Here is a 27977-nt window from a genome sequence, read left to right on the forward strand (position 1 = left end):
CAACTGCCCCACCAGAGGTGCTCCTGCAGCACCAAATCGATTGCCAGAAGCCAAGGAGATCGGTGTTTCAGCCATAAAAGCCCCATTTACATTGCACATTTATTGGAGCATGTCAAAGCATTTAAATGCAAAAAACAAAGTCCCTCAGCTTTTCTCAGTAAGCAAGTATCACACTACCGATCTGTAAAACGAAGATGTAGATTTCCTAAAAAATCAGCAGCAGAGCTGGAAAATAAAAGCAAAAAATACTGCAGCTCAGACCACTCCTCCTTTCTTGTGTTACAGCACACAAGTAGCAAAAAGAGAACATAGATAATGGGGAAACAATATAAATAAAATAAGCAGAAGAGTTGTTTTAAACCCCATAAATTAAAGACCAGCCCTCAAACAGACACGTTATCCTACAGCAAGGACTGCTCCAGACTGAGCTGTGCGAGATATCCATTTCAAAGGTTTTTTCAGGTGCAGTTTGCCTTAAAATTGATTTTTTGCATGTTGCAATGGAGTGTATTTTTAAAGGGTGACTGGTTCCACAATATGAGGACCTTGAGAAGAGACCAGCTTCCATCACAAATGTACTTCCTCAGAAAACCAAGACCAGAAGCTGGGCAAAGACAGTACTGTGGCAAATATACACTTGAATATTTGCACTCATTTTAATTACACTGGAGATTTTCCACATGCTTCTTTTGGGTGCTTCCAAGTTGTTTCAGTTATGAATGTGCTATTAACCTATTTGGCAATCTTCACCATTAAAGCAATGACTAAGACTAAAGCCACAATGCCACATGGCATTTACACTACATGGTTACAGCCTTGGCTGTAACTATTTGTTTTACCTTTCGTATGACATATTTATACCTTGCTGCTTTCCACACAAGATTCAAACCACGCAAGTCTTCCCATCACTTGCTTTAATACTGAAGATTTTTAACTTCTTTCAAAGATTTGCAGACAAGCATCCCACCCTTCCCTGCACAAAGGAGATCTAATTTTTACCAGCATCTCCCACTTCTGTCAGCAGCAAGGCCATGAGGCAGATGGCAATGGCTGACCTCAGCGATTTGGCCCAAAATGTTCTAGGTGGAAATACAACAGTCAACACTTAGTCTCCACAAATCTTTACCAGAAAAACACAAAGCCTGTATTTCAATGTAATTAGATTTTATACTTACTTAAATGAGAGCAAAAGACATTGGCTGAAACTTAAGTTTCAAGACCTGCCCACTCACCCCATCCCCCTTTCCCTGCCTCTCTCTAAAAAGCTCTTCCTTCTGGATTCACTTTAATGAACAACTGATCGAAACTGCATCCCAAGGGAGCAAACAGAGCTGCGACTCCCACTTTGATCTCTTCCCCATAGAGAAACGCGCTCCCTGCCTAGCTTGCAAGATGTTCATTTGATTGACATTTGCTCTGATGTGCAAACTGCTTTGAACTTCAGACATTAAATTCCCATCAGGCTGCCCTCATTTTTATTCTCCTTCAACAGGATTTACAAGCAGGAGATCAGCAAGTGAAAAGATAAAATAAATTTGCAGAAGCTTTGAATCTTACGTCAAAAACAGTGCTCAAGTGAGCTCCAATTGGGTTCCGTTCGGCCTGAATTTACAGTGTAAATCCACCTCATCTGTACAGTCTCAGTTTAGGGAAAAATGAGGAAGCCAAGTATAAAAATGACACTTGAGCTCCTGAGGTATCTCAGTGTTTTAAGACTTTTTTCTGTCTATCCTTTTCCATTCACACAAATTTAAAACTGATTTTTGTATGCAAATAAAATTATGTAAGATCATTGAAAATTCAGCATTTCCTTTCAAATTCACAATTAGCCAAGCTTTCCTGATTGCAAGGCACAATTTTCACTCATACTTTACATACTTAAAAGAAATACTTAAATACAGGATTCCCACTACATCTAAACAGAATGCTGGAAAACAGTGTTTTACGAATAAATTCAACAAAACCAAAAAAGCTACTCGTGATTCAGTTAACCAGTTTCTTCTGGCAAGACACAGAAGTTGTTGCAATTATTTCAACTTCTGCTGGAAAAAGTCAAAGTATTCTTGCTCTCAGATGTAAAGCAAGCATATTATTGGAAGGAGGCCTGCAACCTGTAACACGAACTATTCCAAAACCCACTTCTCATGAGAAACTCAGCCACATTTATGAAGAAAAGCAAAGGCAAAATCCCAGAGAGCAATTTTCTAACCACTTGCTACAGTTCATAAACAAAACAAGGTCACGCCAAGACTAGCACTATGCACATTTCCTGCATTTTCTGGAGACGCACATTACCGTAGTCTGATACTCATCAAGAATAGCAAATACGTCTTAAATTTCATTTAGCGTGGCCCACCCACTTCTCCTTTGGAAGTGCAGCTCTTCAGATATTGCAGCAACTGAAGGAATTGAATGAGATTCCCGTTATCTCCCACTTAACTGCTCCAGAGAGGAAAGATAAACAGAGAAAGAGCTGTGATAAAACTGAACTGCATTAGCAAATATTTAACCATCAGTTTAGAAAAGAAAAAAACAGACCACTTCTGATGGCGGTATCACAGCCAGGGAGTAAATGATTTTCAAAAATACATTTGTAAACTCACTTATTCAAACAGCTCTATTAAAGTTTGCAATGCAACACTGCCAAGTAGTACATATTTTACCAAAAAATATTTCTTCATTCCATCTCCTTTCACAGATTTAGATAAATGCATTCCCTAAGCTCTTATCAGCATAGTTAAATAAAGAACAATAATAGATTTCCAGCTGCCTAAAAACATATATGTTAGCAGCAGAAGCAGGAGCATTAATGAATGGCAATGTGCCTCTCAATATTTTCTGGGGGCCTGTGAAAACTTTCCACAAAAACCAGCAGCAAAATTAGTTTCTGTCCTTCAGGGCAGAAGCAAAGAGAATGGGGGATATTCTCACCCATGCACACAAGTGCATTCACATCCCCTCTGCAGATGCAGGGTTACCGGGGGACCGCAATCGGCCACACCACCCCTTACAACGCAAGGCACCACATGGGGTGACTTCCCAGCACTGCAACTCTGCCCTTCTCTCCCCACTCAGGTCCCAGTTCCAGGCAACTCAACGAAATAATTTTCTACCTCCTCTCACAGACACCTGAGGACATGAAATGCTGCAGCACAGCAGAGTGTGATCGGTCTTAAAACTAAGCAGGAGAGGCAGAGCATCAAGACTGGGTGAGAGAAGATATTTTTGTCTCATTTTAAAAGTGTAATCTCTGAGGTTTTTTGTTGGAAAAAGCTGCACAGGCAGCTGTGTGTTTCCTCATGAATGCATCTGAATAAGAAGTAATAGCCTTCTATTTTTTCGGAAGGTGATCTTACCGGAGACACACAGGGCTTTGCTATGACACACAGGGCTTTGCTATGACACACAGGAGTCTACTCTGTGGCACCAATTCTGGGAAGTACAAGCTTGCAGCTGTGTCTTCATGGGCACTTATCGTGCAAATACATCTTTAACTTACCTGGCAAAACTGGAACTATATAAAGCTACTTCTTAAAGTCTCCTACAAGAGACAGCTACCATAAATTCTGAAAAATGCATTTTGTATACCAGGTAGATGATGAATACTCAAAACACACATTAGACTAACTCTTTCATTTCGTGTGGAAAGTTAGATTTTCTTTCATCTGCAAACATTCAATACAAAATATCTGTTTGATTTACATGTTGGCATCATGTAGAAGAAAGCTATCACAGTTGTCATTCACAAGTCACACGACACACACCTGCAAAGTTACAACCTCACGCAAAGCTAACAGCTTTGTTAACAGCTTCCAAACCTGTTTTTTGAAACTCATTCCTTAAGTCCCTATTTGGACACTTTTCACAACTGACACGTATCTTGTAAGTACCCGCTGAATGTGCATGGAAGCTGCAGGTGCTCAGTACTTCTGGTAAACAAACACTATTTTTTTTTTCCACTACCCTCTTGCTGACAGTTTGCTATAGCCCCATCTGCACCTCATGCACATCAGGCCATCTCAGTTCCCAGACTTCCTAATCACTCACGGAAGGCTTTCTTGGGAACAAAGCACCTCAGGCATGACAAACAGGAAATACATCTTCTACGCAAAGGTATTTGTCCTCTTAAGAAGGAAGATAGTTTTAATTAAAACACTGTCTTGTAAATAACCACTCAGTTCAATCATGATAGGAAATGTCTGCAGACAGCATGAAATCTGTTTCTCGTGGCTTCTTCAGCGGCTTTCCTTACTGAGGAAACACAAGGCCTTATTTTTCCAGCAGGGATTTCTTCAAGGACTAGAAGATGCATGTCACTTGACATCCATTTTCCTTATCTTCCATCAGTTTACCCATTCACTTTGCTAAGAGCCTGGAGCACTTTATCCATATTAACTCTGCCTGGTGATGCCATGGGCTCCCTCTTCTCCACTGCTACGGGCGCTTCCTTGATGTGGCACACAGGCCTGGGAAAGGGAGTGAGTCTCCAGGCCCTGAGCCCACGCGCCCCAATATAGCCCACATGATAAGACAGATACTGGACCTTCATACTGTCCACTTCTGAGCTTGTCTGAAAGCCAAGCTCTCTGGTTGCTCAACTAAACGGTTGTCCCTTCTTCAATTGCCATCATGTTTTTTTCCATTCCCTTGATTAAGTAGAACTGAAACGCAAGCAGCTTTATCTGAAGCAAGGAATAGCAAAAACTAAAGAAAAGCACATAGCCTCTGCTCTGTTGCTCCAACTTAGCAGTCTCTTCTACTTAGCAGTACTTAAGCGTATACTTAAGCATGTGATTAATTTCCATCTACATATGCTTAAATGCAGTGCTACAGACTAGAGGAAGAGTGGTTAGAAAGCTGCCTGGAGGAGAAGGATCTGGGGGTGTTGGTTGACTGAACACGAGCCAGCAGTGTGCCCAGGTGGCCAAGAAGGCCAATGGCATCTTGGCTTGTATCAGAAACGGTGTGACCAGCAGGTCCAGGGAGGTTATTCTGCCTCTGGACTCGGCACTGGTGAGGCTGCACCTCGAATCCTGGGTTCAGTTCTCGGCCCCTCGCTACAAGAAGGATGTTGAGGCTCTGGAGTGTGTCCAGAGAGGAGCAAAGAAGTTGGTGAAGGAGCTGGAGAACAATTCTTACAAGGAGTGGCTGAGGGAACTGAGGTTGTTTAGCCTTGAGAAGAGGAGGCTGAGGGGAGACCTTATTGCTCTCTACAACAACCTGAAATGAGGTTGCAGAGAGGTGGGTGCTGGCCTCTTCTCCCAAGTGACAGGGAACAGGACAAGGCGGAATGGCCTCAAGCTCCACCAGGGGAGGATCCGGCTTGACATCAGAAGAAAATTTTTCACAGAAAGGGTCATTGGACACTGTTAGAGGCTGCCCAGGGAGGTGGCTGAGTCACCTTCCCTGGAGGTGTTTAAAAGATGGGTAGAGGAGGTGCTCAGGGACATGGTTTAGTGGTTGATAGGAATGGTTGGACTCGATGATCCTGGAGGTCCCTTCCAACCTAGTGATTCTATGATTCTAACATATGAACTAACTACGAATGAACGTTTGTTGAATTAAAGTCTATGGAAAAATGTGTTGCCAAAACCACTCAATAGCCACCAACTGCACTGCCTCATCGAGTTGTTTTTCATATTATGATTTATTTATTTTCACCACCTTCCAAAACAAGGTAGTTTTGCAGCACAAACTCAACTTGGTGGAGACAACAGATACACGACTGCTAGTGCTAGGTACATGTTTGGTACAATGCAGCTACTGAAAGCACAGTCAGGCTGTTAATTTTAATATTTTCATTCAGAACTAGTCTCCAGGGACTGCAATCACAGCCACATGGAAATGTACTCAATTTGGGCTCCTTGCTGTAAAAGCCAATACTACATAACAGCAATAAAGTAAATATTGTTTTCCTTCTTATATCTCACTACTTAACAAAACGAGCAATTTAAATTCCAGGTTCATTTTATATCCTAGTTTGTGCTTTGTTGGCCTCATTTAATACAATTTTTTTTTATAGTCACCAGGTGTGGTATTCTCACAGTTTACCTTGAGCAACAAGGCAAACTGTCTTCTAAGCCAATGTTCAGATTTTCAAAATAAATACAAGCAAATACAAAGACCACACATGGATAATTCTGCTAATGTTAACAACAAATATAAACTAAATAAAGACACCAAGCCATTAAAAGGTGCTTAAAATAAATTCTCTCGCAACACAATAGTTCATCATCTCTACTTTAGACAGGTAGCGTAAACACCTTGCCACGTATATTTTCCAAAACAACCCCAAACTTCTGCATTCCTAAAGCAGTGTCACTAAGCCAGACAGCGGGGCAAAAGGCTGATGGAGGAATTGTCTGACAACAAGAAGTGCTCTCAGATTTACAAATGCCATCACTCCTTTAGAGGCTGAACACTGCGTGATAAACAACCCTAAATATTGTGGGACGAGCCTTCAAATCTACCTTAAAAATACAGCCTGAAGATAACGTGCTTCTGATATTGTTCTTGCACAAAATGTTTACCCAAGCAAAGAGGCCACATGATGAAACACCCCCCCTACACCAAGAAAAATAATAAACAGAGTTAAGCAGTTGTAACACAAATATTTCACAATCCTCTTGAAACAAAAAACCACAGCCCTAGGGACATGCACATTTTCAAGTCACTATCTAAAGCAAAGTATCTCCTGAGAACAGCAAACAGCACAGGCAAATCTGTGTCTTTTTCAATGTGACCTCTAAACCGAACTATTATAATTACTGTTGGTCTGACTCCAGCACTCATATGCCCAACACTAATGCACATCTTTTAAACATCAAGGATAAGCCTTCACCAGCCCTAACCTCACCACTGCAGACCTCGTCAGAGCCGGAACAAGTTAGTCCAAAAATTAAAGCTGGAAGAGTCCAAGTAAATCTGTATCCTTCAAAATATGTTCACAATATTCAAGTGGGAGATATTAATGTCTGTGTTTTAAAAATTATTCCCAAATCCACGAAGACTCATACTTGTGTTCCAGTTCCTCAAAATCTGACCATTAAGGCAGGTATCTTAACTTATTGTATTTTCTGTCAAAGCTATTGGTGATTTCTGATATGCCTGCTCGCAAAGACATTGAGCACGCTGGCTGCCTGCTCCTTTTCATCCAGGCCTAGAGGTGACCAAGCGAAAGAAACAGGGATCTTAACGAGCAAGTTATCTTTCAATTTTTATTGAAAGCTTCTGTTACAAAAGAGGTTACCTCACTTGGCATTTCTACCATCACCTCTTTTTCTGGAGAGGCAGGGAGATGAGGACAGGTGTTGAGGTCACTGAGGACTCTGAGCTGGGGAACAGCATGAGGTACTCTCCTATCATTTCAGAAACAGCCACCTCCTGCCTATGTGAACAGTTTTACTTTCCCCTTTAGCAGGTTTATGTCAAACACAACACCTAACAATGCCACCTTGGATATCAACAATAGCTCTCTTCTCCACTGAAATGTGGGATCTCCCTGAAGGGAGATGACATGGAGAAGGAAAGTGAAAGGAAGAACAAGAGGTAAGAGAGGCAGAAGGAGGAGAAACAGATGAAATTATGGCAGAATTTAGACAACTGGACAATTAACAAAGCATGGCACCAATAGCAACTTCGAACCAAAGTTTCAGAAGAAAAACATGTTCTTTGCATTCTTTCTTTGTATGACTTGCAGACAATATCCTAGAAATGGCAGTGGGTGTATTCCCAGTAGTCTGATAAGCATCAAGTATACATACTCAGCTGGGTCTTGGCAAAGTTCTGCCTGGAAGATCCCACAGACTGACAGACTGGTCTGGCAACCACTTCAGCAGATTTAATATTATCAAACCAAGTAACTAACTAATGAGAATCATATTGCACAGCCTTAATGAGGCTATCTGTGGACGCAATATTCACCTCTCTGCTTTGCCAGCTGTGACATCCAGCTCATTTTTTTAAACCACTTACTGTGAAGGCTCCTTATGCAAGCGTACCATGGGTAAGGAAACTTCTAAAGGACTTCCAAGCTAAGTAATTTTGGAGGACAAAGTCAAAGGAAATTCCTTAAAGTTTCCAGATGTCTCTTTTTTTAAATGAAAAATCATGCAATACTGACAAGGTGTTTATAAATCTCCCCACTCCTCCTCATCATTCTTTGCTTGGAAGGTGCTACTGCTGGCTGCAGCTTCTGCATGGAGACACCATAGGGCAGGAAGGTTTTCATCCTCAACTAATTCCTGACCTTTCTACTAATGCTGCCAACAGATGTTGGCACCAGATGTGCCACCATTCTATGTACGTGCCTTGTTAAGTAGGAACTGCACTGAGACCACTAAATCTACGAACAACCCAACAGCAAGGTATCCCTTTCGCTGCAGCCACCTGAGGTTTAATCTCACCGAGTTTTCTTACTTTCATGCCTAATACACACACAGAAAACAGGCAAGTGGCCTTTCTCCCAAGACACAGATTGATACCACATATCTAAACACCGTGAATATTTTAAATCCTTATATAAACAAAGGTCAATGCCATACTTCAGAAAAGATGAAAGCAGACTGTCATTAAGAGAAAATCAGAGTTAGATTGCAAAAGTGCGGGTAATACATAGTATCCAAATTACCTTCCTCTCTCTAAAATCGTTTTAAATAACATTGATATATAAGCAATGAAAACATACTCTGTAATCAAGGTGTGCATAAGCTGAAAGCTATCCTTATTCTTTTCTAGCACATATAGAAGTAAATGTTTAAAAAGTTGAGCATTTAAAAGAAATTATTACATTTTTATTGGAAAAATCAGACCTCCTACCATACCTTCCTATAGTTACAAAACCCTAAGAAGTTTCTGCAAATACAGAGCATAATAAAACATGACTAAAGACAAGCAACTGCCTGGATTTAGACTATACTCCTGTATTTAAAAACAAAACACGTTTGTTCCCAAGCAACATACTCAATTCCAGTAAATCTCTGTGTATCAAACAGCAGCATATCAACTTGATTAAACTGTAATGCAATATGTTTAACATGTGATGTACTGACCAACTCGTGATTTTGGTTACTGCGCTTCAAAGGAAATAAAAAAGGTCCCATGACAAGCTTCAGAAGAGTTATTCAGGGTAAGCAGTGTCTCAACACAAAAACGGTATCTTGGATATAGGCAGAGTCATTTTGTATAGAAGACTGTTCAACCCATAAGCGCATGGAATAAACTTTTCCTTTTTGTTTCATTTTGTGATTCATCACAGGCAAGTCCTAGATCTTGTTTAGAGCTCCTCATTTAATGTGTGTGTAATAGAAATGTAAAAAGATATGAAGATAAGATAAGATAAGGAACACCTTTGGAGTACTGTCTTCCTCCTTTTTTGGAGTTATCAAGAGTGACACAGAATGCAGGCTATTTCATAAAGAAATAATCTTTTTTATTCACATATTAAATGACAGCACAAGTAATTTCAGAATTTAATACTTACTCCATCATAGATGGTGGAATTGTACAGCAGTCTTGAATTGCAGTCAAAGGCGATGTGAGATGAGCAGTATATGATGCTTCCACTACTTGCTTGTTACGATTCACAACATCCAAGTAACGGTTAAATTTCTCACGAATTTTTTTTGCCAACTGAAAAAAGTAGTAGGAAAAAAGATTAAAATTAAGCCAGTTTCTTTGTATCACCCTGTTAAGCAACTTAAATGGAAAGTAAAAACTGCATATGTTTAAGACAACAGTTGTCTGCTTTGCTCATTGTATTTCTATTTCAGTGGCTTAAGCACTATGAAGGCAAATAATTAATCATATTGGCCACAGAAAGCAGTCTATACAAAAGGATAAAATTACATTTACCAGTACAATAAGTACTTGAACAGAGAATTCTGCATGTATGAAAAGTGAAACTTCCATTACATCAAACTTCACATTAAGAATTGACACCTGGATGTGTCTCTACCTATGCTACTGGCTTACCACTGAAGCTCTCCAAGAGGATGCTCTTGCAAGGCTCAACGAGGACATGATGGAGACTCAAACAGGCCAAAAGTCAATTTAAAGAAGCTCTATAAATGGACACTTAAGGGAAGCCCAAACAATGGTACTACAGAGGTCCCCACCTTCACAGAAATCCCTTACCGCTTCAGGAGCAAACAGCCAATGGTACATCTGCCAGCACACTGAACCTACCTAACAGAACAACCTCAAAATCCCAAATACCGCTGTGACTATTTCTCTGTTCATCAGCAGTTTCCTCAGTCACAGGGATCTGTGCAGAATTATTTTACAACTCCTTTCATGTAGTTCTTACTGTGATTTGGGCAAAACAAACCATCCCAGTTCTTGCTTTTTCTTTTGTTTTGCTTGCTGTGTTCTGGGGGAGCACCACAGGCTCCTATCTGGGCAACTTTCACAGGATTCTCTTGATGGATCTAGCAGCTCACTGTGGCTAGTCATAAGCTACAACAGCTTAACTACAGACTTCAAGTAACAACCAAATGAAAAATCCGTAATTGATGTTATATTATAACAGAACAAAAATAATGACAAGCGTCTCACACAGGTGAAATTCTTCCACATGCCTTTTGCGGTCAGAGGTCCCTCTGATAAAGGCAGCCACTTACAAATCCAGCCAAGGTTTAGAGGTTACACCATTAACTGTAAGGCTAGATGATCTTATTTCTCTCCTCTCAGACAGTGAAAACAAACAGACTGTCATCCCTCCCCAGCAATTCTCAGGCCTTTAAAAAAAATCACCGTACCTAACTTTAGAAATAGAAAAATGGGTACTGGCTCCTTTTTTTTAGTAGTTTCCTTAAAAAAAAAATTAAGTCAACAAATTTTTACAAATAAATCCTTCCAAGCTCTGTATCAGAAGCAGCTCTGCTTGCTGGTGTGCAACTGCACACTTCAGTTATGCCCATGCAGAGCCCTGTCCTCTCTCTGTGGCAGGCAGATTCAAAGCAGTCCAAAGGCAGACAGTGTTAGCAAGTGTAGGGCCCACTGGGACACATCACAGACCTACTGAAGTTCCTGTGCTGTTGGATAAGAGCTCACTTGTGTCTAGCTCGTTAGGTGCTTCACAATGAGCCCAACTAATGACTTGGCAGGGGGAAATTAGAAGGGAAAAATTTATAGCTGGTATTTTAGCAAATGTGACAGTAAACACATTTATTAGGAAGCATCATGTTCTATCAGAAACTTTACTGAGACTTTTCCTCCTAGCCTTTCACTCAAAGCAAGAAATCAATTAAATAGAGCAGGCATGTACAAAATTTGCTCTGGCTCTTTGGGTATCCTTTTATCACAGACATATCTATTATACTTAATCATCACAAACATGCATCATAAACAAAAAATAATAATCTATAAGCAACATACTGTGGTGCTGAACACTCAGAAATATTGCATTTTGCATTTCTGCAGACTTTATTCAGAGCTGAAGTTGGCTTGTTTACCCTTAACATTCAGCTCCCCGGCTTCCAGTATGCTCCAAACTCTACCAGGATGATTTATTTAATGGTGCCACTACATTTGTGCACTGAGAAACGCAGTTGGCTGTTTCAGATCCTCTGGACTAACAAATGTCTTTCCTAACTATTATTAACAGGACATTTCATCATGATTTATTTTGTTATGCGAATAACGAGGCCCACACTGATAACAGCAATGCCTTTGCCTCCATTGTTCCCAGCAAATGCTGCAGCAAAACGACAGGTCTCCTAGGAGCACAAGTTTTAATAGGACCTTGCTCAAATGACTCACAGAATTATATCTAATTAGTTTTCTAGAATGATTTATTAACAAGGCACCAGATGACTATTAATGGTCTCCTCCGTGTTAGGCATCCGACACTATTAAATTGCTCCCAGTTGTTCAATAATAAGCTGCTGGGAGTTCCTTTTCTATTTTCTGGTAAACTTTCTTTTTTTTCTGACTCTAATCCTAAATTGCGTCCTTGAGAAGTGTATTCTTCCAGAGGGTCCCAAACATACACAACCAAATTTCCTAAATGGAAGCCTTTTAAGTTTCATGTTTTATAAAGTTCCTCTCTCAGTCTGGGCAAAAGAAATACTTGTGCTTAAGCACTCTCTAAATCAGATACATGCATCTGTACACTTCTTTCCTGGTGTCCCTACATGAAATCATGAAAATGGGAGAAAGTTTCAGTTTGCTGAAAAAGAGGACCACATGACCAACATTAACAGTAACAAAATACTAACAGAGAGCACCAGAGCAGGATTCTTGCTTGTAATCACTGCTTTTCTCTGATAAATGAATGCTGTACAAGATGAGGTTTCGATGCTGATGAGTTTTCACCTTCTAGGTTGAATGATGAAAGCACCCCACAGCCTTTGAATTTTACCCTGCTGTGTGGAGTCTGAAGATCTAACAAATCGGTTTTTCAGAAGAGCCTGTACCTCAGAAGCCAATAAAAAGCAAATGCTTAGTAGCTAAACTGCTTCTCTCATCAAAACACCTCTAAGCAGCTCAAAGTCATTACATTACTTTTAGTAAGTGAGATCCCGCACTTCAGTCGGGGCAGGTGTAGGTGAGCAACAAGGGACTTGAAGCCTCCCAGAGCCCCACAAACATCTATTCCCTGCCCATAAACGCAAACAAGGTTGGAAGAACTGAGTTTGTCTGTTCTGAAGAACCCTCAAACCACTGCACTCTGATAGCAAAAGAATTCTTGCAACAATCAAAGCCACTTCAAAACCAGCTAACTCAAAGTCACCAATGCTAAGATGATCCAAAAGCAATCTTCCATTGAAAATTGATTATAATGAATAAATCATGCTAAGAACCTAAGGGTAACACACTAATCAGCTGAAATATTACTAAAATCAAACGGTTCTAACTCATCAAACTGAAAAGTATAATCCGGATGAAGGCTAACAAAACTAACTTAATTTCTCTTCCATAGTTGGGCTTCACTGGAGTGCAAAAATCCATGACAGTGAACAGGCATTCCAGCTATCCATGATTAAAACAACAGCAAAAAGTACATACTTCCTAGCTCCTCATCTATGCCTTGCATGCCCATGCATGCATGCACACTCACATTATTAGCTCAGAAACATCATTCTGTTTGCAAAGCGATGCTCTCAGTTGCTACAGCCTGTCAGATTACAAGCTGCAGGCTTAAATCATCAACTTCTCATTTTTCTAAATAAAAACCTAAAATCTCTAGCCGAAAGATGACTATTTTTTTCAAACATGTACCCTGCTTTTTATAATCCACCTAGAGCAGAACAGTTGCTGCGCACTGACTGATGCCAAGACCCACGTCACAGTGGTTATAAAACCTCAAAAGGTACAGAAAGAAAGAGATAGCAAATAAGGAAAGGAGAGAGCACTGAACTATGAAAGTATCCTGACATAATTGCTTAAAACATTTTTAAGGCAAAATGGAAAATTGTGTCCCAAACCTGGCACAAAAAAGGGGACAGACACCTCACATCTCATGCTCCAGTATACTCTTGGGCACATAGGGAGTACGCCAGGTATTTCCTGCTCCCACAGAAATGCTCAAATTCACACATTTTAATGAAGAATAGAATAAATCTTGATACCTTCAGAATGACATAAAATGCTTTTATCCTCAGGTCTATTCCCAAAGTGCTCTTCACCCCATTTTAAAAAAACAAAGGGTGGGGGGGAAAGCCTTGCTTGGCATTCCTCTCGTCTCTTTTTTTTTTTTTTTTTTTTGTATTTCTGTATTTTCTCTTTAATTTTAAGGAACTGAGTAATGAGAAATGAGTGCTTGCTCTGAACAATGCGGCCATTAGCTCTATTTTTTAATATATTTTTTTCTGGCAGCTGGCATGCAGCCAAAGCGTTCCAGTTTGCAGACAGGTTGGACGGTAACACCTGTTTCTATTACCGCAGCACCCATGGGTAATGCACTTCAATTGTCACCATCTCCACTGACAACCTTTCATCACAACATCAGTGAGGTTCTCTAATTTTCCCAGAGACATTTTCCTCATTTGCATATTTCCCTCAAGCTTTTTTTTTTTAAAGCTGTGTTCCCCTCAAAGCTCCACAGCTCTGAAGCCTTCCCTTTTCAGAGAGCGCTAAGGGAAAGCAGCACTCCAAAGTTATATTTTATTTCTGGCTGTATCTTGAAAGCCAAGATATTTTTAATGTTTTCAAGACTGTATATAAAATATGTATCAAAGAAGTTGACAGGCATGGATGTCATAACCAACTCACAGCTGGGGATTTAACACTGCCGGGATCCTCGAAAAGTATTGCTCACACGCTGAAAAGTTTAGTTAGTATTTTTATTTTTAAATCCCCTCGGGGAACCAGAAGAACCTGGAACAAAAGTACCTCTCTCCAATGTCCACCAGGCACTGCTTCCACTGTATCACAACTTAACACTACTGTGTGTCTACAGATTCCTAACTTAGACATATTTATTCTTAATCTGCTTGAGTCGTGAAGAAACCACTGGTTCTGTACAAACCCAGATCCCCCCCAAGGTCAGCAGGGACACAGCTCAAGAAAGAATCATAGAATCACCAGCAGCTTCTTCCCATACCTCTGCTTTAACAGATTCAAACCACTCCTACTTCTCTGGCTGACATTGAAAATAGCCTATTGAGCACTCAATCAGAATGCAGGAAACTACTTTCCAGCGTGCATTTCTTCAAAGAGACCAGCACTCATTTGAGGTTTTCCACCAGCCAACAACCTTGGCAAGGCTTCCCAAGATTTACTCCAAGGAAGATGTCAAACACTGTGTACAATAAAATTAGAGAAAGGGACACATTTTTTAAATACATTAAATGCAGTATTGTCTTTTATCACAAGGCTTATAATTAATTGGCATAAAATTGAACATTGTGTGAACATATCACTTTTCATAGCCAAGGAGATGTCATGCTCAACAGCAAAATCTAGATACTTCAGTACACACACGCTGGTATATTTCCTATCAAAAGAGTTCAAACGGTCTTTACCCAGCCCAAAACCAACCAAATAAAAAATCTAATCCAATCTAAAGCACCACACGCTGAAATGTCAGCTAGGTCTTACACTTGCACCTTGCCAGCGAAGAGAAGAGCTATTATGGCAAGTGCAGAGGTTTCTCCTACTGCTGCTACAAAAGCTAAGCAAGCAGAGCAGCACCCAGGGCAGATACCTCAGGACCCTATCTGTAGTAAGAATATTGCTCAGGAGAACAACATTTGGTTTCTCCAAGGCTGTTGTGCTGGTTTTGCACGAGTCTGGCGCTGGATTGGCATGACTGTCAAAGCTGTCAGCCATGGGCACCGATCAATGACACGTGACATGAAGAGATAGCCAAGAGCAGCAAAGAGCATCACCCTTCCACCACAAAGGAGAAGAGCAAGGGAAACGCGTTATTCTAGTTTGGTGACATAGGATGCAACTGTGTTCATCTCTATCACTGTAAAGCCAGGTAGGTGCTTGATGGCCCATGTCCTTCACCAGCACAACTGTTTCTTCCAGCCTGAGGCACAGCTTGATTGTAGAAAGACATCCCATCTTAATAAAAAATATGTAAAAGAAATTATGTCATGAGGAGTCCTTTCACTAGTGTGATGGCAAAAGATCTTAAACTTATTTTAATTATTTTTATAACAAAGACACTTCCTGAAGGAACAGAGAACATCTTGTGTGTAGCTGCCATCTGACATGATGCTGGCCTTGGCAAGCAACCCGCAGAGAACAACACACGCATAGAAATAGCTGTGTCCTGTCCCACAGCTTATTAAAAACCCTACAACTAATAGAACACAAACCAGCTGGCAAAGAAGAATAAGGGAAAACAATAAATGACTACAGTTCTGAACATAATACCATCACCTCACAGCTGGTAAGAGAAGAATCAAAAAAACTGAAAACCAAACCAAGAGAAGTCTGGCTCTGAAGTAGGCTTATAAATAAAGGTGTGTTATCTAAGGAGTTTCACATGGGCTGTGAGGAAGTCCTCCAGAAACCCAGAAGATGACAGCAGCCCAACAGCATAAGGGTCCAATGAAAGAAACCCACAGTAATAACACCACCTGGGATTTTTACTCACCTTAGTCTACTGCTCTCCTTCTGTCAAAGTCAGAGTTTGCAAAACAGCAATTTGAACTTTAGAGAGTGCTCTCCCAAACTTGGCCAGTGTCTGTGTCTGATTTAGAGGGCATAACTTCCACCCTTCACTGTATTTTCAGAGCTAAAGCTGATGCTGTCTATAAATGCAACTTCCTTAATAGTCATCAGAGAAGAACCCTTCACAAGCAAATAAACACATGCTGTTCACTCATACAGTGCTATATATTTAAAAGTAAGTGAAAAAATAAGAGTCGTGCCAGGGTAAGAAATCTTCAGCAGCTGCCTTGCACTTGGGCAAAATTCCTAATTATTGTAACTCCAATGAGTAACACACACTTCACTGAACCTGCCCAAGTATGACAGTAAAATCAATGTATGAAATTATTTTAGTCCATCAGGAGCAATGCAAAGCAAAACTCCGAACAGTGAATCTGTAAGTTTGTAGTCAGATATGGAAAAAAATAATCCCCAAATTCAGATAAAGAGTTCTCTAGCAGATTGACAAATGTAGCAAAGTTTAAAAAACAAAGTAAGTTTCACTTCAGATTAGGTAAGCTATCATTTGATTTCTGGTTTGTTTTTTTTTTTTTAACTGTCTGGTTTAGAATCATAGAATCATTTAGATTGGAAAAGACCCTTAAGATCATAGAGTCTTAACTTTCATTAACTCCAAAGCATAAGCATTTCTAAATTAAAAATAATTGTATTGCCAGAAGAGTTCTCTGTATTACTCAGAAACACAATTTACTCAATCCAAAATCATTAAAGCTTTCAGAGACATTTTTCAATATACCATTTCTCAAAAAAATACTTTTGGTAATTCGGTTCTCTTACAAATAAAATGACATAGCTGTAAAAACAGTGGTTTGCCTCACACTTCTGTTCCTGAGCATCCTAACCAACTTCCTTTGATTTCCTAGCAGCTCCTAGAAGACTTATGCAAAACATTCTCTAGGTTGTTATTGCTATTTTTATGGATGATAATTATGCTCTGAAGGAGCTAGAAGGAAAAGGAATGACAGTCTTCTCGCTCTAAACACAGGAGTTCCAAGGACAGAAGGATACATTAAACAAGGAAAAACCTAATGACAAAAGGCATATCACATTGCCTGTGCAGTCACATATTCTAAATTAAAACCCTCCCCCTGCCCCCGTCCCTCCCAGTCATCTAACAGCAGTGAGCATTCCCATGAATATTCCAGGTGATTTTCAGCTGAAGTATGCATATTTGCAATTGACCACCTCAACTATTATAATTTATTTATCTGCTATTACTTCTTTCCCCAGGATGCATGGGTAGAAACACAATAAATGATTATGAATTTCTGTCTACAGAGATGTCGCTGTTGCTGAGCTCCAACTTCTCTGCCAGAGTTCAACACATCAAGACTTCCCTGCATGAAGCTGGTAAATACGCTCCTGTGCAGGTCTGTGTCATGTCCCCTCTCCTCCTTGGAGCCCAGTTTCATATTCACAGAAATCAGATGTCTGGCAGGCCGCTGAACACACGCTGGCTTCCTTGAAAACAGCTAATCTAGATTTTCCCCTAATAAAACTAACCATTTTCCACTTTATTCATATCTCTGGTTCACACCACTAAATTTCCATATTGTACGCAAGTTCACTGACATTGAAATAACTTACAGGAAAGGAATTCAAGTCATTTTTGGCAATTGCCAGCCAATTTTTAATAGCTTAGTAAAAGCAAAAGATGTTTCATCTGTTACATACAACAGTAATTCTATAACTGTCGACCTTAAAAGCATAAGCAGTTTAACGTCAAAAGCCAACCCACTCCTTGTGTGGCTTGAAGAAAGCCAAGCGTATTAAATAGGCCTGAAGGCCAACAGCTGTAGTTTTACACTTTCTCAACAAACAAAGTCATTATTTACACAGTTTGGTTATAAAAAAAACCCAGCCCCCACAACAATTCAGTGGTCTTGCCAGAAAAAAATCCCAGCTGACATAAATGTGTAAATAATTGCCTTCGGGTATCAGTTGCGAAGAAAATGTTAATGAATGACAAAACCGGGAATGAGCGACACAGGATTCAATTTGTTTACATTTGTTTGCATTTGCTCAAGACGATACTGCTCAACGTACTACTATTACTCATAAAACTCCACTTACATTGCTTGTGATTCATTAGGACTGAAAGACCTAGTTATTAATGAAACAGAAGTGCTCAATTATTCTTCTCTCCACTTCACTGTTGAGCTTTTAACCACAGTAATTATGCCTCACCAGGGCCTCGTTTTTCTTCTCTGACAGCTTCGAATTCATCACACAAATAACTGTCTAAGCACTGTAGGTAATGTCAACTTAGGGTGAATACGTACATCTGTGGCAGGGAAACAAGCAGCGTCTTTTCCTAAGTGGAGAATTGATAGTTAAGACTTCAAAGAAGTATTAATCCAGTTTCTTGGTTACCCAAAAACTGCTTTTGGCTTTCAAAAGCCATCTGATACGTATAATCTAGCCCACATGGCCCTTTTGCGGTGTGCAGACCACCCAGAAGTACTCAAGAAAAATGTTATCCTAGCGCAACGTCAAAGCCAGCAAACCCTTCTTTTTAAGATGTCAGGATGGTTTCATATTTAAACTTTTAAACTCGGGTGACAATTACCCTTTCGTGGTCCCTTTGCATGCGAGCACTCATCTGTGCATACTCAGAGAGAAGCCAAAGCCTCCTGAAGGTGGATTTGGGGCTCCACATCACACTGGGTGCAGCGTTCATCTCCTGACTGCACTGCTGAACCATCACTGTTCGTGAACATCTAACCTTGGGCACCACATAAATCAATCACACGGCATCACCAATAGCATGATGCCTTTCCAAGCAGCAAATTTCTTCTATGGGATCATAATCTGGACAACCTATTTTAATTTATTTCCTTACAATATTTCATCAATAGATTAAAAAAAAAAAGCATGTCCAAATTAGTAGTAGGAACACACGCTCATATTGTATAAATTAATAACAATTATATGAAATTAACTACTCAAATACACAACCAAACACATCTAGACCTCCGGGGCAAAAAGGCACAAGTCATACGAAAAGAAGAGAATGTCATTATACTCAGTTCCATATAACCTCTTTTTAATTATGTGTTCTCCAATTAGAGGCAGTCAAAAAAGAAAAATAATTTAGGGGGTTTCTTGGAAGAGAGGCAATGTAAAAAATAATTGAAGGGTTCTGATAGAACATTAATGGCAAACCTGCTGCCCCTGTGTCATGCCATCCATACTCATGACTGCTTAATAAAAAACAAACCTAGGTAAAAATAAGGATAATTATTAAATGTGTGGAAAGTCTTACAAAAAATTCACTTGAGAAGCAAAGTGGGAAAGGTGGCATAACACAGACAGGCAGTGCGATCAGAATCAGAAAAGGGAATGTCCTTCTGGCTTATTTATCCTTCGTCACATTTTTTACTCTCGTATTATAGGTGATGATCTCATCTGTGATGACTGAAAATGAGAAATGTATTTCTACAGTCAATTAGAATCATAGGACAGACTCCCATGAAACGATCCAGCTTCAGGAAAAACTTGTATCAAAAGTCTTCTAACTAACCAAAGCTAGGTAAAACCTGAAAAGTCTAACTCCTTTTACAGTGGTTGACATACTATTACCTGTGGGGTCAAGCAACTGTTAATACCAGAATTAGCATGATTTACTAGGATTATTGTGTTGCTCTGGCTTCTCTCTTTTCCCACGCACGTCAGTATCTCGCCAAACACCTCACACAGACAAAAGCAGTACCAGAGGGGAACTTCACTGTTTTATCTTCAACACAAACCCTGTTATTTTTATGATTAAACGTACAAGAGATTCACCTTAAAATTTGTATGATGTCAATCTGAGAGTTTCATTTAAATTATAGATCATTAATCACATGCTCTATATGTACCAAATTTCTGTGTTAACAGTGTTATACACTTCAATTTAATGCCAGTATGGGACAAGGCATCTACACCAAAGAGCTGGATTTGGTTAAACACAAATCCAGTGTCAGCATAACTTTTCCTAAACTATTTCACTTCCTGTAAATTAATTTAATTCCTATATTTACCATAATCCCATCAAAAGCCCTCACATTTCTTCTGAAACAGAAGAGATGAGCCCTGCTCTCTAAGGCAAACTCTCCAGAAGTTTAAAAAGAGTATGCAGGGATTCACAATCATAGAATCATAGAATCACCAGGTTGGAAAGGACCCACTGGATCATCGAGTTCAACCATAATAATCAAATCAAATAATCCTATTTGATCCATCTCTGCTTTGACTTTTTCCTTGGGAAAAAGGTCTGGTAATTTTACTATTTACAGTAAACTCAATTTAGAGTTCTCTAACAGAATCAGTTTCAACGCACATGAGCATGCAATGTACTCTTACGCTCTTGGAAACCAGGAACAACAGCTCATGCACAGATTATGCTACCTGCACGGCTGGAGAGCATTCCCTTTTCCCCAGGGAGAGCCCTGCTCTGAGGCACATTCGTTTTCCCTATTGAACTGGTTTGATAGGGGTCTAGGAAGGTCAGGTTACTCACTGAAAGTTGTGCAAGAGAGTCCACGCTTAAATGGGAAGGAAAAGCTGGTTCTTTGTTCAGGTGTAGAGGCTGCCCACGCAGGGCAGTGGCTGCCTTTTCTACCAATACTCATCCCATTCAGCACAAAGATGCAGTTGTGAGCATACAGAATCAATATATCAATTCCTTAGATAACAAAATGAGATCTATTTGATCTGTTTTAGAATTGAGTCAAAACTAATTTTCCCAATATATGCATGTATTAAAGTGCAAGCAGCCCATGTGTTCAGATATATTATCTCATTGTTAGAGTTAAATTTTCAAATGCATTCCTGCAAGAAGAATCCCCACAAAATTACAAAAAAAAACGCCTCAACCACAACTGTTATACACAAGGCTGCGGCTGTTTACACAAAGCAACTGATACCATTTCCACATTCATAAACAGTATTAGTGGGTTTGCTTTGAATTAAAACAATTTAAAAACACACACTTTCAACATGAGAGCCAGTCAGTTACTGTGAGATACAACACAAGGGCCCCAGCTCTGCCTCTGCTCTTTTGTTTCCAAGGGAAGGACTCAGCACAAAGCAGATGGAAAACCTTTCCACAGTACCCAAAGGGGGTATCCAGTACCTAACGGGGGCATATAAGAAAGCTGGGGAGGCACTTTTTACAAAGGTATGTAGTGACAGAGTGAGGGAGAATGGCTATAAATAGGAGAGGGGGAGATTTAAGACTAAACAGGAGAAATTTCTTCATTCTGAGGGTAGTGAGGCGCTAGCCCAGGGAAGTTGTGGCTGCCCCATCCCTGGAGGTGTTCAAGGCCAGGCTGGATGGGGCCTTGAGCAGCCTGATCTAGTGTGAGGTCCCTCTGCCCATCGCAGAGGGGTTAGAATTAGAAGACCTTTAAGATCCCTTCCAATCCAAATCATTCTATGATTCTACGATTCATGGCAATGCAAAACTCAAACACATAGTCATATACCAATAAATGGAATAGAATATAAATAGAGATATTTATCTGAGGTGGTGGACACTAGGAAAGTGGCCACAATAAATCCAGTCAAGCTGTAATATCTAAATTGCCTCTGGCTTTGTAACACTGCCACCAGGCACCAGGAGCGAGGAAGGGGCTTTTGGACTCACCTGTTGAACTTCACTTTCTCCATTTGATATTTTCTCCGTGTACAGAAAGGAGTTGAATATCCTCTGCAAGAAAAATCAGAAAGGATGCATAAGAGACCTTTTGTCATAAATAGCACATTAAAGAAGCTCCAAAAGGCACGTCGGTGAGGAAGATGGTGTCAGAAAAGGACCGTTTCACCTGCAGAGTCAATTGCCAGGCATACCCCAGGAGAATCCCATCTCCATACACCTGTTTTTTTTTTTTTGTATCTGCATGAAGAGGCTCGTTTTGGTTTTGAAGGAAAATGCATACACAGTTTTTTGCAAAACATCTATTAATTTACTGAACCTACATAAAGTGCTAAAACAAAAATATTTTGCATTTGAAAGCCACTACTGGTGCAAATATTTAACCCAACATACTATTTTTAAAAGTACTTGTTTTCCACTAACACACCAGAGACTATTATTTGGTATCCGGTAAGGAGAAAAATGAGACTTGGTTTTGAACACAACAAACCCAGGCTCACTAATGGCAGAAAAAGGACATATTAGAAGACAGAAGTGAGAGCAATGTGTCCTCCCCTGGGAAAGCTTCCCATCCGCTGCCTCCATCCGCTGTGCCTCCACAGGCAAGAGCCACAATGCCATCACCAGTGGTTACATGGTGGAAAAAACAGTCAACACCCGGTTAATATTCTGCTTCCAGACTTAAAAATAAGGTTGGCAGGATTTTGGGTTACACCAACAGCATTCTTGAAAAGTTTGCCTCATAGACCTAGGCTTCTCTTTCAAGATCTCTCATTTCCTTGGGAAGCTTTCCCCTTAGGGACAGTGAGGCCAAAAACCTACAAGAGTCCCTAAAATATTCATTTGCTATCTCTCTTTACAGCAATATATGGTGGCTGCATAATGCAATGGAAGTTTGAGAGAACACTATCACACAAAATAAGCATAGTATTCATCATTCGTTATCAATTATCAATAATCATAACAGTAATTAATATGCTGAGGTTGTTTAGGCCACCATATATTGAAAAGCAGGTTAAAAATTAAAGACTTTGACTTTATGAAGCATCTTCTAACTTTCTTTTGTCCTCCAGCTCAGGTGCATCCTGGACGCTACACATTTGGGGTAACCAAAAGGCGGGGCGGGGGTTGCAGGTTTCTTAAGAAAATAAGTAGGTTCCCTACCACCTACTAAGCAACCTCTATGAAAGCAAGATATCCAATACAGAAGCTTAAATAATTTTCCTACCAGATCCTTCTTAAAATGCTGAAGCTTCCTTGTAAACATGGGTGTTTACAACCAGAAACACACTATGCACACAGCCTAAACCCAAGAGATGCTGTTAGCATATGCCACAGAAAAAAACTGCCAGGCAGCCCCTCTTGAGTCGAAAAGGAGCTGAGTTGGCTTGCTCCATGGGAGCAGGTGGCCCAAGATGGTATTTTAACATTGCACCCTGTGAAACGTTTACTGGACCTTCCGTGCATTACGTAGGTAAAAGAGAATGACACAGAAATGCATCTTATGACATCAAAAATAAAAAAAATCTGTGATATAAGTAGAAAGAACACAGAGGGTGAACTCCTTCCTAGATTGTGGAGGAGGCAAAAAAAAAAAATTAGTCAATGGGATTTTTTTTTTTCTACAACCTTAAGGGGAGGTGGGATTGCACTGACAGGGGATTGCATGTCTATCAGCTCAGTGTTAAGTCAAACACAGGACACTACATCAGAAAGACCTGTAGGCACAGCCACACATGGCAAAAGACGGTAATCCACGAAGACCCTGTTGAATCCCTTCCTTGAGGTGACAGCTGTGAAATTACTAAGGTTCTTTTTTACAGCAACGTAATAAACCAGAGTCAGCTCTCAAAACTTTCAGCAATAACAACTGCAATTACTAGTTGAGTCTAAATTTCATCCAAATCCAGTGTAATCATTGGTCCCCAATTGAGACAGTCTTCTTTGTGTAGGTTTATCTGATTTCGTCCTGGTAAGGCTGTATGCAGCAAAATCAACCTGGAAAACCCTTCAGTGTGCTCTGCTCCACTTAGCATCATCACTTTCCCTTATCCGTCTCCCTCCTGAGGACTTCAGGAATTTCAGAAATTTGATCTCTTAATTCTAAAGAAGCATTTGGAAGGGTAGCAATAAATCTCTTTGGTTTACAAGTCTCAGTGAGCCAAGAAGAAGGTGGGGGGAGGGGGAAAAAAGGCATCTACTCTTAAAAGCTGCCTGTACATTGAGATTTCCTCTTCTTCCAGACCCTTGTTTAAAGTTCTGCTTGGGTACTTTAACCACGAACATGTTAGCTTTTTTTCCTCCCCCCTCATGAGATGAAAAGATAATTTAAACATCAGAAGAAGATACATTAAAGCAAGTCCTTCTGATGCAAAATGTTTTAAATGAATTGAATTTTTCTCTCCATGCAGCATTTAGTCTCCAGACATCAAAAGGCACAAGAAGGAAATAGACCGTTAGCTACAGAGAATGGACCTTTCTGTCCTTAACACAAAGCTGACCCCTTCTTTCACCCCTTTAACACGTAGCTGTGTTTATGAACTTCCAAAATAATGCCAGAGAGATACTAAAGACAGCTACAGAAGCGCCACAGAGCCAGCAGGAATTGATTTGGCCACTGGGCTAGGTTTTTACCTATTTTTGCTTGATTTATAATTTAACCAAGTACTTGAAAACATTATGGTACCTTCTGCTTTTTAATTAAAAGCTCTGTGCGTGTCAGGAGGGTAGTGGGGGGTGTAGCGGGAGCCGGTTAGTAAAACCATCATCACAGACACTGAGCCTGAACTAACACTAGAAAACTAAGTAAGGACTGAAAAATCACCCAGGAAAATGTGAGCCATCGTACACCAAGCTACATGTTAAATGTTCATCTCCTGCCTGGGTCCAGCTCCACTGCTTGAGGCATGAGTGCCCTGTCCAAGACCTCCTATGCAGAACTGCACCCAAAGCCAAAAACATCTCCCTGCGTACTTAAGCTCATTTCATTAACTTTAAAAGTGATCTAACTTCTAAGTAGAAAACCAGAGCTAAGTGGTAACCTCCAAACTAAGTGAAGGGAACTTCGTAGACCCAAGAGTAAGTCAGCTCCACAAACTTATGAAAACAGCCTTAATATTGAGAACTTGCCCATCACATTTTACACAGCACATTAACATCTGTACCTCATTCTTCCCACCCCTCATTGTTTAATTGAGTCAGTCTGCTGCCATCTGCTCAGCAAAGTTCACTCCAACAGGAACAATTATGCATATGTTAAGTGAGATGCTTGCTGAGGATTACTTGCCGTAACCCACCAGCAGTCGATCTCACAACACATGAAGGCTGCAGCCGCAGCACTGGTTTAGCCTCGAGTCTTTCTGCTGCCAAGCTGGACACGGAGATATCTGCATCCCACCACCACTCCCAGCTTCTCCTCATCACACACCACCTCAAGCCCTTAAACAGCATTTTATTTTACTTTTTTTCTCCATTGCTTTTGCTATCATCAGCTATTTTAAGCTTATTTCAATCTTTATGAATATTCAGGTTCTCACTAAACATTGGTCAACTCCGCACATACACACAGCACTGCAACTCCTCCAATGGTTTGGTTTCATCAGAGAAAACAAAGTTTTTTTGATTTAAAAAAAAAAAATAATGGAAACAAAAGCAGTTTCTTCTTCCCCTATCCAAACTAGGAATTAAATTTCAAGATTTGTTTTAGAAACCACCATTTTATAACAACTCCTCCTTTGTGCTGCCACCACTAAGCCAGCACGGCAAGTAAACCTTGCTTCATTCACTCCAGCTATTGCTGCCACAAAGCATCAGTTTTCAAACACAACATACAGAAGAAAACAAAATGGAAAACTTCATCAAAACTCAGGAGTTTCGAGGCATCTGCATTTTCCATACTTTGTTCCAAATGCAAACTTCAGACATGGCATTAGTCCAGAGTTAGCCAGGTCTAAATTAGAAAGTGAGTGAAAGTGTAATTTTCTTTTCAAGTTACTGAAATGTCAGGATGCTGAGAGAGAAATAACACTTCTCTGGCTATACCAATCAGCTGCTGTTTATACTCACTTTTAAACTCTGTGGGCCTGACAGAGGCTGAGCACAAAGCCCTGCGCCATCCCTGGGGTCCCTGCGCCTGCGGCAACACCTGAATGCTGCAGCACAATGCTCGGCACATCACTCATACTCCTAATCCTCCCTTCCCTTACTGAACACGGTTCTCATATTTAGCTACACAAACAGAAGCCTAGAAAGAGAAAACCACAGTGTCTGCAGAGCCCACTGCAGATTTCTGACGATCCATGACAGCTCTGAGACACGCAGACTTCAGGCAAGCCAAGTGATGTGTCCCTAAGAGCCGCAGAGGATGACCGGAGTCCTGAGAAACCTGGGGTTTGTTTTACAAATACATGTTTTGAGCACTTCAGAGACTCCTGCTTTCCTAAGCTTTTTAATTATCTGTCTGGGTCAAAGCACTTGCAAGTTCCTAGAAAATATTCTTCTGTGGTACCTAGATCCATCCTCTAATGATTTTACCCACAACCAAGTGCTTCTCTGTGCCACCAGCCTGCCTCGCTTTTAGCTTTGAACAACAGGACAAATACTTGATAAGCAAGATAAATGGGTAAGTGATGAGAGGATCTGAGGGCTGGGGTCCTCTGGGCTGGGGAATACAGGGCCACTGCCATCCAATGCCTCCCACAGTCGGGGTCTGACAGTGATGAATGGGCACAGCACCCAAACCCTCATCTCCGGGTAGGAAGGAGTCAGGTTTCCTACCCAGCCAGAGATAAGGGGTAGCTCGGGTTTAGCTTAGTGTTGTGCTCTAACAAGGCTTAGGAGACTTTTATTTATAATTTGCAGCTGAAGGCAAATCACATTTTAAATCTGGGAGATGACTCTAAACCAAGATTAGCACAGAAAGTAAACTGTTAACTGGCTTCTTCCCTCAGATCCTTAAGATGAAAGTAAAATCAGCAGCAATGCACTGCATTGAGAAAAGACTTCAAAAGCCCCTGGTCAGCAGTGCATCAAAACAAACAGAAATAAGCCACTAACCCCAAACTTCTGAGGTCCCCAACCAAAATACAAGCGCCAATTGCTCTGCAGAGCAGTCAACCATTTGCACATCACTGTATTTGCCAGATGAGATATGAATCCGTCTCCCTACTGACAAAAATAACATTCTTTGAGACAAAGAGTATCAGGAAAAACAAAAACAGAATTAGTAAAATACCCACTGAGCTGTAAATATATCGAAGCTGTTTTAGTATCTATATTGCAAGGTTATAAAGAGGAAAAAAAACTCCAGAACTTTCAGCAGATTGGGGAAGTAGACTGCTATTGCCTATCATATTAGGGCAACGACAGGATGAAAAAACTCAACAATATTAAAAAAAAGAGACAAAATAGCAGTAGCAAAACATACATGTGTCAAATACATGCAGTATTAGCTCAGTGAGGCTGCAATACGTTTTAAACTTCAGGCAGCTACTAACCAGAGTCTATTTCTTATTTTAAAGGTGAATGTTTTAAAAAGTGGTGAGCAAACAAATATATAACAAATCCTTTTTTTGATGAAACATGCGGAGTGAGATTGTTTTGAGGGAAACCTGTGGCTTCTGTCTGGAGTTTATTTTTGCAGTGTCTGAAGCCATATCACGTTATGTTTTGTTACCATTTTCTAAACCCGAGAAACATTAAATAGCGGGTTCCCATGAGACCGAGGATATGCTTCATGCTTTTCTCTAAGAATTTAAAATATACATATAAGAAACTAAAGTAAATTGGAAGAAAGCACAGCAGAATGCAAACCCAGTTGGACAAGGGTGATGACGGCAGCAGCTTGGTATTGCAGACCCCGCTCAGCCCAGGGACAGACACAGCAGCTACATAACTAAAAGGAATGTCCCAACATCACACTGCAAATGCCTGTGTCTTTCTGTGTCTTTCAGAAAACAATTTTTCAGGATGGATCTAATCAATTATTTTCATTACATTATTTGTCAAGTAGCAACAGATATCTTTATCAGACAGGCAGGCAAAAAGAAACATGATGCAGAGCTCACAAGCTGAGCTCAGGTAGGTGCTCTTGAGGGGGTGAGAGTGCAGACAGCCTCTCCTCGGAGAGCAGGCACCACAAGCAGCATCGTTAGTTAAAACGTAAGAAAATGGAAAGACTAGCACAGCCTATGATTCTATTGTCTTGGCTCAG

The 27977-nt window shown here is 40.4% G+C and overlaps 1 protein-coding gene across 2 annotated transcripts in view; it reads right to left on the reverse strand.

The window, feature by feature from the left end:
• The window catches only part of CACHD1 (cache domain containing 1), a 111043-nt gene that overhangs the window by 50422 nt on the left and 32644 nt on the right, over window positions 1-27977 (reverse strand). For both annotated transcript variants that reach the window (XM_054073278.1, XM_054073279.1), the window contains exons 2-3: window positions 21758-21820; window positions 9482-9630 (exon numbers count right to left, since the gene is read on the reverse strand). In XM_054073278.1, coding sequence (XP_053929253.1) covers window positions 9482-9630; window positions 21758-21820 — 212 coding nt within the window. The remainder of the gene's footprint in view (window positions 1-9481; window positions 9631-21757; window positions 21821-27977) is intronic.

Source organism: Cuculus canorus, chromosome 8 (genome assembly GCF_017976375.1).
Source record: "Cuculus canorus isolate bCucCan1 chromosome 8, bCucCan1.pri, whole genome shotgun sequence".
NCBI lineage: Eukaryota > Metazoa > Chordata > Aves > Cuculiformes > Cuculidae > Cuculus > Cuculus canorus.